General features: G+C 33.4%; 1 protein-coding gene and 1 long non-coding RNA gene across 3 annotated transcripts; both read right to left on the reverse strand.

The window, feature by feature from the left end:
• Positions 1-505: 505 nt before the first annotated feature.
• On the reverse strand, positions 506-5,978 carry LOC138322864 (uncharacterized). Of its 2 annotated transcripts, XR_011208497.1 has the most exons (6): positions 5,960-5,978; positions 4,565-4,640; positions 3,310-3,394; positions 2,683-2,802; positions 1,121-1,197; positions 506-635 (listed from the first exon to the last, which is right to left on the reverse strand). It is a non-coding gene; the product is annotated as an uncharacterized lncRNA (long non-coding RNA). The 2 variants fall into 2 exon arrangements; XR_011208496.1 differs by lacking the exon at positions 5,960-5,978 and having other exon boundaries at positions 4,565-4,718.
• Positions 5,979-8,271: 2,293 nt separating this feature from the next.
• LOC138322865 (mitotic spindle assembly checkpoint protein MAD2A-like) lies at positions 8,272-15,550 on the reverse strand. The gene is made up of 5 exons (XM_069267011.1): positions 15,446-15,550; positions 14,761-14,907; positions 13,250-13,370; positions 10,327-10,430; positions 8,272-10,024 (listed from the first exon to the last, which is right to left on the reverse strand). The coding sequence occupies exons 1-5, from the start codon at positions 15,513-15,515 to the stop codon at positions 9,858-9,860; spliced, it is 609 nt and encodes a 202-aa protein (XP_069123112.1). The 5' UTR covers positions 15,516-15,550; the 3' UTR covers positions 8,272-9,857.
• Between the last annotated feature and the right edge of the window lie 996 nt (positions 15,551-16,546).

Raw genomic sequence — 16,546 nt, forward strand, 5'->3', positions numbered from 1 at the left:
ATTTTAATGATTATAAAGCGTTCTCAACATGGTAATTTTTCGATTTAAAGCTACCTGCATTTAGAAATGATAATTGTGTCGTCATAACATTATGCAACCCTACTAAATGAATTAATTGTCTCGCTAAGACATAAACAAATTGATCTTTTAAGAGACATTTTTTTTAAATAGTACATAGAATCCCTTGATGGACATGTTTAGTCTAATATTTGTGTGTATTGAATTTTCACTATTTTAGGTTTGACATTATATGCTTGAACGTTTTAGTAAATGCGTCGCGCAGTGGAAAATTTTCTAGAATGAAGTACGAAAAATGTGCAGGAGGACCCTTTTTTCTTTCAAATAAGCATTTTTCGAAAATTTCAGTCGGCGAAAATGGGGGGGGGGGGGGGGGGGGGGGCAAAAAGACATGTTTGCCCCCCTGCCCCCCCCCCAACCCCCCCCCCCCCCCCCCCCCCCCCCGCTTCCTATTCGTATATACAATATCAATAGCAAAAGCAAGACATTGTAGGATTGATTTATTTGTTTATTTTCTTTCAGCAGTCTAGGTACATCAAACTCCAACCCGCTAATGGTTTAGGTAGGAACTGTCATTTAACTGGAGACGAAGAATGAGGTAGGTAAGACAGCAATGTCTGAAAGTAACAAATTTGTTATATTTGTAATCAATCTATTAAATGTTCTTTCTATATTTGAGAACCACTGGGGACCGTCAGCGTCAGTCTTTCTCCACTTTTCTATAGTTTGACAAAGGGCTAGGTTGAGAGTCTACAATTATATTAATTAAAGGCCAGTCCGCAATATATTTACACGTAGAGATCTAATTATATTTGTTAGAACACATATAAGAATATATTGAAATTGATAAGCAGCGATAGAGGAAGGCGAGAGGAATAGAAATTTCACATTTTGGTAGTATGTAAGTGAAATTTCTATTCATTGTAGAACATAACCAATAAGTATTTTCCAATCAAACTTTCCGCTTAAGACCACGACATAATCATTTGTCACATTAAATAGCTGAAATTGTTATTCCTATAGTACAGTTGGATAAGGCTGAATGTGGTCTTTGTAATATTTTCAAATTAAGGTTATAATAATACATGACTCGAACACTTACATCATTGCTCTACGATGCTAGATGAGCTTTTATGGCCTTCAGAGCGTCCACACATAATGGGTGATTGTGTCCGTCACCTGGGAAAGAGCGTTAAGTTGTGATGAGTTGTGTTAAAAACCCATTATGTTCTTAAAATATGGTCATTTGCAGGTAATCAGTTTTCAGGTTGAAATCCTTCAATTAAAAATTTTAATTTCTCATTTATTGTTCATATATTTTTTATTATTCAAATATATGAATAATATTACTTGTCCAATATATAACATACATAGTTGTAGTCCAGTGATGTTTAAGATATTATTACTAGCCCGATATATAACATACCTGGTTGTAGTCAAGTGATGTTACAGATATTATTACTGACCGGATATATAACATACATAGTTGTAGTCGAGTGATGTTACAAATAGTATTACTAGCCCGATATATAATATACCTGGTTGTAGTCGAGTGATGTTACAAATATTATTACTAGCCCGATATATAATAAACCTGGTTGTAGTCGAGTGATGTTAAAAATAGTATTACTTGCCCAATATATAATATACCTGATTGTAGTCGATTGATGTTACAGGTAATATTACTAGCCCGATATGTAACATACCTGGTTATAGTCAAGTGATGTTACAGATATTATTACTGACCCGATATATAACATAAATAGTTGGAGTCGAGTGATGTTACAGATATTATTATTAGCCCGATATATAACATACATTGTTGTAGTCGAGTGATGTTACAGATATAATTACAAGCCCGATATACAATATACCTGGTTGTAGTCGAGTGATGTTACTAATATTATTACAAGCCCGATATATAATATACCTGGTTGTAGTCGAGTGATGTTACAAATATAATTACAAGCCCGATATACAATATACCTGGTTGTAGTCGAGTGATGTTACAAATATTATTACAAGCCCGATATATAATATACCTGGTTGTAGTCGAGTGATGTTACAAATATTATTACAAGACCGATATATAATATACCTGGTTGTAGTCGAGTGATGTTACAAATATCATGACTGACCCGATATATAACATACATAGTTGTAGTCGAGTGATGATACAAATATTATTATTACTAGCCCGATATATAATATACCTGGTTGTAGTCGAGTGATGTTACAAATATTATTACTGACCCGATATATAACATACATAGTTGTAGTCGAGTGATGATACAAATATTATTATTACTAGCCCGATATATAATATACCTGGTTGTAGTCAAGTGATGTTACAGATATTGTTACTGACCAGATATATAACATACATAGTTGTAGTCGAGTGATGTTAAAAATATTATTACTTGCCCGATATATAACTTACATAGCTGTAGTCGAGTGAAATAACAGATATTATAACTAGCCCGATATATAATATAAATAGTTGTTGTAGAGTAATGTTACAGATATTATAACTAACCCGATATACAACATACATAGTTGTAGTCGAGTGATGTTACAGGTTATATTACTAGCCCGATATATAACAAACATATGTGTTGTCGGGTGATGTTGTAGATATCATTACTAGCCCTATATATAACGTACCTGGTTGTAGTCGAGTGATATTACACGACCACACCTGTTTAGAATCAATGTAAAGTCCACAAGCTTCATGCTTCTGTACTTTCTGTGTAATGACAACGTGACCCGAGGAAGCTACTGCCGCTGGAAGTAGTAGAAACATAGACACAGTTAATCATTTGGAAAAAAAATCCAGTGTAAGGTGAATTTTGTTTTTCTGTCATCCTAGGAAACGTAAGTAGGGGAAACTGACACAAAAACACTTACATAGATTATACGAAATTCTAAATAATAATTTGAATACTTCTCATAATTCAATCATTTGTAGATTAAAAAAATGAACTAAGAAATAAAGCGTTAAGAACATATGCAAATTGAATGTGTATTTTCATAAGTGTATTTATTTTTTATTTTTGAGGAACAATTCATTATATGTGAAAGCTGTCTTATTTATTATGTAGATTTAAAAGGTCGACGACAATTTTTGTGCATATTTTCATAATTTTATCTCATGAAAAGCATCGAAGCATTTGGTTAAAAATTCACTCAAAGAAACCTTCATTACCACTGTGGTTTTCTTTAGATAAATAGTTCCTTTTCAATTAAGGAAGAAAAGTTTGCATGGACGAAAGACAACTCTGTCAGACTTACACAATAAGCCCTGAACCTTCCCAGCATTGTGGTATACACCGTTTCACCTCTGGTACGGGCCATACTTCAGGACAACTCGTACCATCTACGACAAAATAAACCCTGACAGTGTGTAAGGAGGCTATAGTTCACAAGAAAACATAAACGGTACCAATTAAAAGGCATCACACATCAGTAGTGTAATTAGCATGTTGATTGATTAATATATTGAATGGTCGATTAAGTATTGTCAGCTTTACGGCGAAGAAATACATTATTAAACAGATGTCTATATATACACCAACAGTTCTAAATATTGTAGGTTTTAGAAAAGAATAAAGTAATACGGATTGATCTTTCAATAATCCATTATATATATACCATCCGGCCATTCATGTTAAGATGAAAAATACGTTTTTGTATATAAGAATATATGCAGACAATTATTTTATCATGAAGATAACCAGGAACATGATTTAAACATGTTGGTTAATCAAGGCAATGTCAATTATACATACACATACGTATGTGCTAAAGTTCTATCAGCTTTAAAAATTAGGATAGAAACGATAAATCGATAAAGCTGTGATATCATAAAAAATATAACTATTATACTAATACGAAAAAACCAGTAAAAGCTCCTGGTAGATGCGTTTGGTGTATTGTACCAAATTTATAAATGTTTGATATTTCGATATGTAAATCAACTTTATGATCTTCTAAGCTGACAAGGGACAGCGACAATACGTACTTTGACGTGTAATGGTGATCACCAGATTTCTAAACAATAAATAATATTTTTACGTTTACGGTTAATTAATCACACACTACAGTTCTATGCTGTCGATACCTACGTACAGATCTGATTGTCAGGCATTAAGATTGTTGGTTTTTGTTTATAAAGATAGCACAAATAGGTTGACGAAAATATCATGATATTCTGTATGTACATGATGAACCACCAAACCGTTATTATGTCTGAAATCTCCACAACACTATGGGACAAGGAATTGTGTGACACAAGAATAGTTGTTCAGAACATTGAAACACGTTTCATGAAGCAAACCGCTGAAGGGTTATTGACATTTGAGCGCTACCAACGCTGACATATTGAAAAATTCAGTTCTTCAAATTTGAGGGACTGTCTTTTAAATGTTATATCCAACTGAACATCATTGAACCGTTACACAATTTCACACATCATCAATTATATGTCAATACATTTACGAATGTATTTCGTCATGTCATGAACTTACGTTTAATATTTGATACTTGCCTTGTATAATTCCGAGTATGGTATTTCTCGTATTAAATGGCGACGTAGACCAGCCCTTTCTAGTATTATGATATACCTGTAAACATAAACCGAGCGGTTTAAATATAGACCGTGACCAGTATCGATCTATGTTAATCTATGTACGGTGATGTTTTGGTCTACCCAGGATACGGATAGTGCCATAGCCAAATGACCCCTATTTATTGTTCGCTGCGCCTTTAAGCAGTACTACTTTCTCTCACTGGAAATCATACTGTTTGAACGATTTGACAAAACAATCATGTTTGATGCCATGAATATGTCTGTAAGACCTTACTACGGATTTGACTAAAAGTTGTTTGAATTCTCTGTAGTAGAGATTGCTTTCTGTTCCGGAAATGTTTGGGAGTCGACAAACAGTACTTTTGGTAGTTATTGGCATTTTCATTTACCAATAGTTTCCAAAGAAAATAATAGGTAGGGTCATCATAATATAAAGTTATGACGACAACAAGCACTTGTGTAATCTCCTTTCACTATTCCCTGCATCTACGAACCCATCTTTGATAAAGGATTTCTGTCATTTATATTGTATCATATTGTGTTACACTCAAACTTTTTTTTGTACATTTATAACAATAAACTTTGATTGAATCAATTAATCAAATTAGGGATGTTAAAAACACTTGGACCAGGGAAGGAATTACACTAACATAAACTTCACTTCTTTGTTTAAAAATGCTCCACAGCCGACATATCATAAATGATACTCATCATTTGATTAACAACTGATGTTTAATCGTGTAAAATATGTGTCTACGTAACGCAAAAATACAAATAAAATTAATTATTTTGCTTTTGGTGCATGCGTTATTCCTTCCATATAGGACAAAGCGCGATGGAGTTTTTTCGTGACGCAATTAATTATTTTTAATATTTCTATCTTGAAATAAAACAAGAACCTCATTTTTTTCAATGGTGTAAAAATAAAACTACGTAACTTTTGTAACTGAACGAAATTACTACTCCGTCTGCTCCTGTTTTTATAGAGATAAAATACCAGTCGTCAGCGGTGTAGAACACTGCTATATATAAATACATGTAGACAAAATGTATGTGTAACCCTCTTGTTTTGGATTCCAGAAACTAGTTCTATAGTAAACAATGTATCCCTTTTCACCTTTGTGCCTAGACATGTTTATATTACCTTTCGAGCTGACTGAGGCTTCAAGGGCCAGTCTATTAGTGTTTATATGTCTGTTTCACTCCAACGAACTCAGGTGACCGTTAAGGCCCATGGGCCTCTTGACTTCCTTAAAATGATTGTTCTTACGCATCACATCCCTTGTAATTCTAAATTAATATAGAAATAAATGTGACTTATAACGGATTACATGCAGTATTTCAATACTTAACCTGGTCATTAGCAACGCCGACGCCAGGGTGATTCCATAAATTCTCTCTCTTCGAGCGGCGAGCAAGAAAGGGATGTCTAGAATCTTACAGAAAGCAAGCAACACTCCTACCCTACCGTCAATTACAGGCTCTAATTTATGGCAAGTTATTATTGCTTCGTTATGCTATCATCGTATGAAGTTTGAACAAATTCTGTTGCTGTGCTCTCAAGAAATGAAGTTATCGTCTGCAAACTTAAAACAGAAACATATATTAGAGATTGGCAACTCCGCCATTTTTACATCCGGCAGATGTACAGCTGTATGCGCTTAGTTTTTTTTTTTTTAGATATAATCTTGAATAGTTAGATACAGCAGAATAACTTTGATATGTTACAGAAGTTCAGTAATTTTTAGATGGTTTGAGTACGGACTTTTGGATAGAATTTTTTTTATATTTTAACTTAAATATTAATAAAACAAAATGCACTTCCGGTTTTGAAAGGCTTATTTTTCCTAAAACTAGGTAAAATTGGTCATTTTCATAATTCCAAAAATAATATTAAATTATATCTATCTTAAATGTAACCTTAAGGTATGTGCGTGATTGAAAGTGCGAACGACGAATAAGTCTCCTCCTGTGAGAGGACAGATGTGTATTTTGTTGTTATGCTCATTATAAATAAACATTTATTTTGAAAAAATATATATATATATATATATATATATTTATCGGGACAGTTGGTCATGTCAAACCATAATATAATGTTTAAAATTTATATTGATGCAAAAATATCATATTTGCACTTGCCAAGGTAAACTGCCTATAAAGTGAGGACCCTCTGCCTGTCAACAAAGACAAAGAAGGATTTTCCAATCTCTTTGTATTTATATTTAGCTTAAGGGTGTATTCTTCTGATGTTTCAGTCCCGTTGAAGTCTCTTTTCGACATAGATCAAAGAAGTTATGAGATCTTCTAATAAAATCTATCAATATCTGTATCAACTTGCCAGTTGCAAATTTTGTCAAAAAATCACATTTCTATTTTTAGTAGATCTTTTTATACGGGGATTTTAAGAACTGGCCCATTTGGCGGCCATTTTGAAATTTTTTTTTTTTTTTCGCTTTGAGTAGAACCACAGTTTTACAATTTTTTACTGAAATTGTTTTTACTTAAATCATCACTGCGCCAGTATTTATAGCTGTATCGGGCTTATTTTTGCTGTAAATATTTACTGGGTTCGTGGTAATCAAAATAATGAGCATTAATGTGTGAAATGATACACTTTTGTCACTTTATTTTTATATTTAATGCTAATTTAAGCACTTTTATTTTTTACTCGAAAATACTGAAAAATAACAAATATTCAAATGGGGCAAAAAAGTAAGCTCACGGACCCTCCATTTTTCTGCCTGATTTAGAAAGAACAACCCTTTCCCTGTTGATATGCAAAATATTAACAAAAGTTTATACCAGAACTTTTTCTATAAATGGTTATATTTGACAAAAATGGCTGAAAATGGTGCATTTTGTAGCTCAAAATTAAGGGGTAGGGTTAGCATATGTTGTTATTCTGAGAAATTTTTTTAGTCTTATTTATCAAAACTGGTATATTTTTAAAGAAGACTACTGGAAAATAAATTCTACAATCATCCATACATATCAAACATCTCGTTAGGAAATTATGGCTTTAATCTCTTATGTATGTGGTCAAAACGGCAAAATTCCTATAAAATCCAGTATTTTGTCAATTAGGTATCTTTGAGTGACAATAGCTCAAAAACGAGCACATGGACATACAATGTAAGTCTTTTCTTCTATTTTCTTTTATGGTATGAACTCCTATTTCCAAAATTCTCTATGAGAAAAAAAGTTTAATACTAGAAAATGTTGACTTCTCAGAGGAGTACGTCCTTAAAACAGTGACCTTTGTAGTTTTTACCCCAAATTCAACCTAAGCTGTATTTTCTCATATGCTATTCGTTGTATTAAGTTTTAAACTGATAATGGTGGGCTAAAAATAGAGGATGCATTTGAGTTTCATGATCATTTGAAGATCAAGGTCATTTTTTTTACAAAATCGTTGTTTGCCTTTCCTTCTTTGTTATGCAGCTTCAGGGGATATTTGACGTTTCATTATTGCCAGGTCACGGTCACTATAGAAGCTTGCAGGGACTGGCAGGGATTATTGCTTAAACAACACTCATCATGATTGTTATGAAGAAGTTTTTAATGTAAATTGGTCCTGATGCAGGATAGCTGAAGATACCACACAAGGGTTTGCCTCGACTGACTATGGAAATCAACATCACGGCTCTGAGATAAACCAGACATTTTCATCAGCAATTATTTTATTAAGTAATTCTATAGCAACACAGCCATCTGAAGCAGGCCAATCCTGCAGTAAAATTATTTCACATTAAATTCTTAGGCTAAATCCTGAAAACTTCAAAATTGATCAGAAACCCACTGTAAATGTACACAAGTAATAATTACATTATTGTACATTTATTTCAGTTCATTGAAGTGGAAAGCTTAGAAATTAATTTATAGTCACATTAATATGATAAATATCCATGTTGAATTTGAGAATGTTCTAAAAGAGAAGGAAAAAAAGGTTTTAGAATTAGAAATGGAAAGTAAAGAAAAGATAAGAATGTTGGAATCGGATAACCAATTCCTAAATATCTATGTTTGGATAACAAAAGAAAATGAATCACTTATTAATAAACAAAATGACAACATGCAACAAACATGGAAGCTTCAACAAAACATACAGATTCTACAGACATATGGTACACTACAGTAGCTCCTGGCTACATGTCAAACTGAAATTAATGCAAGCTTTTAAAGCCTGAAAATTTAGTTTTTATGCATAGAATTTAACACATCAAACTTTGTGTAAATATTACAGGTATATAGCAGGTACTGTCATTAAGTGGTACTCGCTCAGGTTAAATGTCACCAATTACAGGTCCACTACCTATCCACAACAGTTTCTGATTTTCAAAATTGGAATATACAACGTGATTGATACTTTTGTAGAGTGGGCAGTATTTAGCTTGCCCTTAATACTACACTTACCATCACCTTCTAAACAGTTTAATTACCATAAAGTAAATGTTAATTTTCATAACGCGGGTCGCCTTATGTTTTCTGCCATTGTTCTAATCACCGCACGGTAGTTGACAATAACTGCGCCAGATGACAAAAGAGCGAAATGAATCTTCACTGTTAACATATATTACGCAGGAAGTCTTGTATTTCTTTGGTGTTGTAATTTCGTCTTAGGCCATTGATTTATCTTTTATATGTTATTTATCTTTTTAGGATTTTGTTTTTTGTTTCGGAACGGTAGTGGGCCCTTAAGTGTATGTGAGTCCTAAAGTAGAGCCCCAAATCTGTTCCAAAACATTGCTGATACAGAGAGCACAATAATAGAACTATACCCGAACAAAGAACTTAAGTATACATTGAACCTTGCAAAGAAATCAAATCATAAATCTCTGCGTATGTCTTTCAATTCATTTTTTTTTAATAATAATTACACATCTTGTCCAATGTAGACAATCAAATATACATTATTGCACAATGACATCATTGTGAGGAATAGATAACAAAACTTTCAGGTACACCTACAAAGCACTATAAATACCAAGACTTCCGCCTTCATTAGAACAGATTTCCTGATCTTTTTATACAATACAACAGCTTTGGAAAAAGACACATTGATTCTTTTGTGATAAGAAAATAGAATTAATCACGTTTGCACAAAATACTGTTAGCAGCAAAGCAGTAATTCAAACCATCTCAGTGGATGAGTAAGTTAATTTCTACACATGGTCCACTGTATTTTCTAGGCCTATCAGACACAGCCAGACACTTGTATCAGCGGTTGTTAAACTTGCTGTTGTAGCACTCAGTCCGTCTTTTTATAAGCAACCATAGTGTCAAGCTTGTGTATGCTGGTGGAGAAAGAGCGCAGTCTCACTTCTTCAGAGTTGGCGATGAAGTGAGGGCCATCTTCTCCCCAGGAGCTGGGCACCTCAACATCCTTATCTGTATACACCAGTAAATCAAACGCACCTGGAAGGAAGAACACCAGATAAGTCATAATAACAGGGATTAATCAACGATTGGGATCTAACTCAATATTGGAAGAAACAGCTAAATTACAATCTAAAATAAATTATTTGCTTCATGTAAATAATATAAGGGACTTTGACAAATCATTAGAAAATCTCAGGTAGAATATGTATTGAAATTTATTAATTATAACACTCCCCCTGCATTACTATATCAATGCTGACAGATGAAACATGCATGATGACTATAGGTCATCCTGACTCTTCGGGACAGATGACCTAAACAGAAAACTATATGCTTACATGCACTCTCTAGCAATGGTAGGAATGTCACTGAGGCTGTTATTTGTCGTATCACAGAACAAATCTCTTTGTTAATCTCTTTCACTGACTTTTCTCTCGGCTTACTGAAACGTAAAGTTAAACACTTGTTTATGGAGATAACTTTATGGTTGAATTATCATGTTAAATTAACAAGAGACCCATGGGCCTTAACGGTCACCTGAGTTAGAATATATAATGAAAAAATAATGAAACAAATAAAAGACATATAAACACTATATACTGGGCCTTGAAGTTGGCCAGTGATTTATAAATTTGACTTTAATACTTTGAAGAGTATTTGCTTCCATCAAACCTGTGAACTTAGAAGTATATTTGAAATTTTAATCATTTTGACCCTGTTTGGTCCTGCCCCTCTGGTCCCCCAAGGGGTCATCGAGGACAGATATGGACGTAAAAATGCTATATCTTAGGCTAATAATTCTAACCAAGTTTGACTCATTTCCTATGAAAATTGAGCAAAAAATACTCATTAATGTGTTTTTCCTATATAAACTATAGTAGACTTGACCCCCTCCCCAAGGTGAAACACGAGATCCCAGGGTCATATAATTCACAACTATTATAAAACACCTTAAGACCTTTCCATCTAAAATTATTTGATTCTACTACTTCCAGAATTTTAGAAGATTTTTGAAGTTTTAGCCTATTTGACCCTTTTTTAGCCCTGCCCCTCTACCCCCAGGGGGTCGGCCAGGACCAATATGGATATGATATTAAAATGTTATCTCAGGCTAAGAATTCTAACCAAGTTTGACTCATTTCCTATGAAAATTGAGCAAAAAATACTCATGAATGTGTTTTTCCTATATAAACTATAGTAAACTTGATCCCCTCCCCAGGGGGAAATGTGAGACCCCAGGGTCATATAATTCACAATTTTTGTAAAGGACCTTAAGACCTTTCTATCTTTGAAAAGTATTTGATTCTACCATTTCCAGAATTTCAGAAGAAGATTTTTGAAGTTTTAGCCTATTTAACCCCTTTTGACCCCGCCCCAATGGCCCCTGGGGGTCAGTCATAGAAAATTTGTTAATAGGATTTAATGGCCATCTGATACTGATAATTCTGACAACATTTGACTCATTTCCTATAACAAATGACCAAATAATTATCAAAAATGTGTTTTTCCAATATAAACTATAGTAAACTTAACCCCCTCACCATGGGGAAACTAGAGACCCCAGGGTCATATGATTCACAATCTTTGTAAAGGACCTTAAGACCTTTCTATCTATGAAGAGTATTTGATTCTACCACATCTGTGAGTAGAGAAGAAGATTTTTGAAATATTACTCAATTTTACCCCTTTTGGCCCCTCCCACAGCCCCCAGGGGGGTGGGGACCATATAATTCACAATTTTGATTGGCCTTATGCCTTAGAAGGTTTGTGCAAAATTTCATTGAAATTGCTTCAGCAGTTTTGGAGAAGAAGTCCAAAATGTAATTATTTTACAGACATATGACGCACGACGACGGACAAAAGGCGATTAGAATAGGTCACTCAAGACTTCGTCTCAGGTGACCTGAAAATGGTGTAAATAAATCAACACTCAACAGTTAGTGTACTAGCTCTCAGTCTCCAGAATTGGCAAGGTATGAAACTCTGCCTATTTAAGACAGACACCAGTAATTCAACAGATGTTCTTCATATCATGTTATACCATTAATCAGATTGTATTCTAAATGTACACAGGCTTGTGAATTGTAAAGATGAGGGGTTTTAACATATAAACATTTCTCTGGTAGGCTCATAAATTGTATACGAACTAGGGCTGGATCAATATATCGATATACCGATACGTATTGGTTTTCAGCAGCATATCGAATATCGATACGCAAACATGCTGTATATCGCTGTATCGTTTTAACAATCCAACCTTTTGCTTTTGTTATAGAAATAGGAAATTCCAAAAAAAACTTCATTTTAAAACATCATTCAAGTAAGAGCATTTCAATCAAAAGGAAGAGTTTAATGCATCTGTGTCACCTAGATTGATTAGAAATGTCTTTTCATAACTAAGAATACGAATTGACAGAAATTAATTAACACAGATGATATAAACCAAATCAAATGTTCGGTAGATTTTTTCAAGATTATAGAATGTTTTATCAAAATTGTCTTTTATTGTCATAATATTCAAAACACTATGGTCAACTGAATTTGAAAAAGAGGTGTATTGTATCGTCAATATGTATCGTGTATTGTTTCGGTGTATTGTCAATACGTATTGTATCGTTTTAGACCTTCCAATACCCAGCCCTAATATGAACATGTCACTTGTCATATTAAAATGAACAGGAGAAAGAAAGACATTTAATTAATTAATATATCTCTTAATGAATGTTATGATACTTATGGTCTGTACCAATATAGGACCTTCAAATAAAACTCGAAGTTATATTTGTATGTAGTACTAACTTTATCCAACCACTGATAAACTATTTGTAAGTTGTTTATAGTCAGAATACAAGACACAGCTGTTGTTTGATAATTTATGTATGTAAATTAAATATTAAATTAGCCAATATTTTACATGCACTTGATTATATATTTGTTGTGACATTTACTAGATTATGTTAATGCCTTTTTGGTGTTCAATGAGTAACAGAGATATGCATGTTAAAATTTATTAGCTCTGAAAGTGATATATTTTTTAAAAACATATTTTATGGTCATAACGAAAGACAAAGGAATAAGGTAAAAGTTATTACAACTTATAAAAGCCTTATCCTAACATACAATGACGAGACAAGAGACAGTTGGCCTAAACAATATAAGTGATCTATAGCGGTATATAAGAAATACAAAGGAGGAATTCGTACATGAACAATGAAGCTCATGGTGACAGATGTGGGATAACCAACATCGTACTACTAGTACCTTTCTTCTAAGACAGTTTTGTCACATTCTACATCAAACTGCCAGCGCTCCATCACCTCATTAGTGTCAATGTCTTTGATGACAACCACTAGCTTCTTCACGGTCATACTCAACAGCCATTCTGTAAAGGTACCAGAACATTATAAAATTACATTTCATTGACATATATCCATTAAACTTCTAGAACATTTTAGCAGAATATGTACAAAATTTTGTAAATTAAATTTGATGCTTTTTGGTTATTTCAACTGTGAGAAATAAGAAATGTTCAATGGACTTTCTGTTACTTAATTCATTGGTCAAATTTAGGATCTACAAGGAGGACCTTTTTGACATTTTAGAGCTTTCTCAAAGCTTGGCAAACTGACAACACACTTTTGGAAAGCCTGTAGAGTGGAAATATCTACAGGGTCATTGAATACAAAGGAGTAGATATGAAAGGACCAGTATTTGGCCTTAATTTTTTAGGCCGAAAAATATTAACCCTGATCCACATCAATTTCACATCAATAAATACTCTCATAATTGCCATTCATCAAAACATAACTTTTTATAACCATGTACACGATGTGCTCCACCTATGACGTCATCAAATTGATGATTTGCCTCTTATCGCCAAATTTTGCTAGAAATTTTATCATCTTTAAGTTAGAAATAGCTTGAAATGGATTTGGCCGCCACCTTGGAGCAACTTTATCTTTTGCATGAATATGCGTAAATACACGATACACAACGTGTGAAAATCTCTTTCTGCTCCACGAAGGCGGCCACATTCATTTTTAAAGAAAACCACTCAAAAAGTATGATTTTACAAGGATTTTTGTGAAAAATGGCGGGAAACTGCATGTTTATGATGTCATAGTGAACATAATTGGCACATGCGGGATATTTTCGGGATGTAATGTGTTAGCAAATGTATTCAACTGTTATATGGCAAAATATATTGTTCTTTACTGGAAAATTAATTTTGCAGCTATATTTGAGTCTTAACGTACCTTCTCCTTTGAACTAAATAGGTTACTGAAGAAAAATCTTTTGAAATTTGTTGCTCAAACTTTTTCACAATCTTCAATGTTATATTTCATGAAATTTTAACTCTAACAAACTGTTGTAAAACATACAATGTGTGAATATGGATTCATATAATATGATGTTTCAGATCCATAAAAGCACCAATTGCAACATACCATTTGGATAGATGGAAGAAATATCATAGATTTTAAAAGTGGCCACCGATCAACGTCATGTTAAAAACCTTCAGATAATATTGGAAACTTGAGTTAATTACATGACCAACATCAGCATTACCCATACAGATCAGAATAGATCTGAACACTTTGGAGGCTCCAAGCTATGTAATGTGTAAGGTACAAAAATCAATATTTATTTAATTACCTAATTGCTTTACAAGTAAAACTTTATACAAAGTCATGTATCTTATTTTAATATTTCAAAATGGTAATTCTGGTTGATATGTAGATTTTGTTAATTAATTATCAACTGTTACACACTTTTGACATGTGATAGCACTTCGTTTAGATAGTTTTTGAGAGCGTCGTCTGATGACACCAGGAGAGTCAGGCCATATTGTTGGACCCTGGTGAAATCCTCAGGAGGGTAGATTCCTCTCTGGTACAGTATACTGTTGATTCCATACCCTGAAATACAAATATAATTACGGGTGATTTAGGGCTGCAACACATGGTATTCAATTTAATTTCTGATTGATAGTTTGATACATGTACACATACAGGGTTGTGATATCAACCTTGTGTATCAATATAAGCATGCATTGTAGTTAATCATATATATTAAGATTCAGAACACGTGCACTAATTCAGGTTTCTCTTGTACGAAACTGAGATAGTTTCAGAAACACTTGGCATTATTATTATCATTTATTCTTTTATTTCCTCCATTTCGAAGATAACATAAACAGAGTAACATGATACATCGAATCCCATCGACATATCTTGTAAAGACATCATCTCTTAATAGTTTAACACTAACCAGGAAAAATATTAACTAGGACCCACAGTACGAAGTGAGGCCTAGTCTGCTAGTTCAACTGTCATCCGATTATTACTGTCTACACTTGGCCTGTTGACAGCGACCAAGGCTTCGCGTAACAACTATATGTGTCAACAGGACATGTTTTAGTAATGAGTGACATAGATCTGACACTTGAATACTCACAAAAGAACTCAGAAACAATCTCTGTCGATCCCTTCAAGGTGATGGCGTTCTGTGATGAAGTAGCAGCCATTATTCTAATGTTCGCGCCATTCGTTGCGCCCTCTATATAATTTGACAAAATAAGGGAGGCAACTCATCGTATATATAATTATACCTATAATTATACCTATTATGCAAGGGAAATAACTCTCACATTCTTATATGCATTTTCATGATTCCTTACAAAACAAACTGAGGCCTACCGTAGAACGAATATATAGGTGTATACACCTTTCGGCCGGCTACGAATTGGTCCCTATTTGTCGTAGTTGGAGCACTGCCTCCGAAAATCACTCGGGCATAGTTTTCTAAACTTTTTTGTAGGTTTCCAATTATTTTATGCGTATACATGCATTTACATATTATTTTTGTCAAAACAAACATAACTACTATTCTTAATATCTACCGTACCGCTCACAAGACGTCAAATTCACAATTTGTGGATTTGCCGTTTAATTCCCTTCAGAAAGACCTTCATATGTATTAAATAAAAAAATAATGCAAACATAAACATGCAAACAAACGTTTTATAATGTTTTGTATAATCATTACTTTGCTCCATTAGCAGTAATAGGCACCAATTGTAGCTCTAAAGACGACACCATTTTCTGTCAAAAAGTCTTTTGAGCTACAATATTGCAGCTAAGGCCTACCGGTGATAGAAAAGTAAAGTCTCAGCTTTAAACATAACCATCCATTTTTCTGTTCAGTTTTGAATTTTATCTAAGATATTATTGGTTTTGGTTTCTAACTAAAAGTGAATTAAGGCATGATTATTTAGTATCAACTGCAAATATTTTTCAAATACTTTCAAGATTAAGAGATGTGTCATTGAAATACAAATACAAATGTAACGTAATAATGGACCTAAAACTGACCCTTGCGGAACGCCAGGCATATGTGCAGTTTTAACGGAATGTCTACTATTTCATACAAAACTCCATTTCTTGTCTGCTATTACTGACATAATTTTCAACTAATTTTAAAATTAACGAATCTATACCATATACTGCTAATAAAACAATAAACAAAACATCGATTGAAAATTGTCAGTCGTCGAGA

Source organism: Argopecten irradians, chromosome 5 (genome assembly GCF_041381155.1).
Source record: "Argopecten irradians isolate NY chromosome 5, Ai_NY, whole genome shotgun sequence".
Taxonomy (NCBI): Eukaryota; Metazoa; Mollusca; class Bivalvia; order Pectinida; family Pectinidae; genus Argopecten; species Argopecten irradians.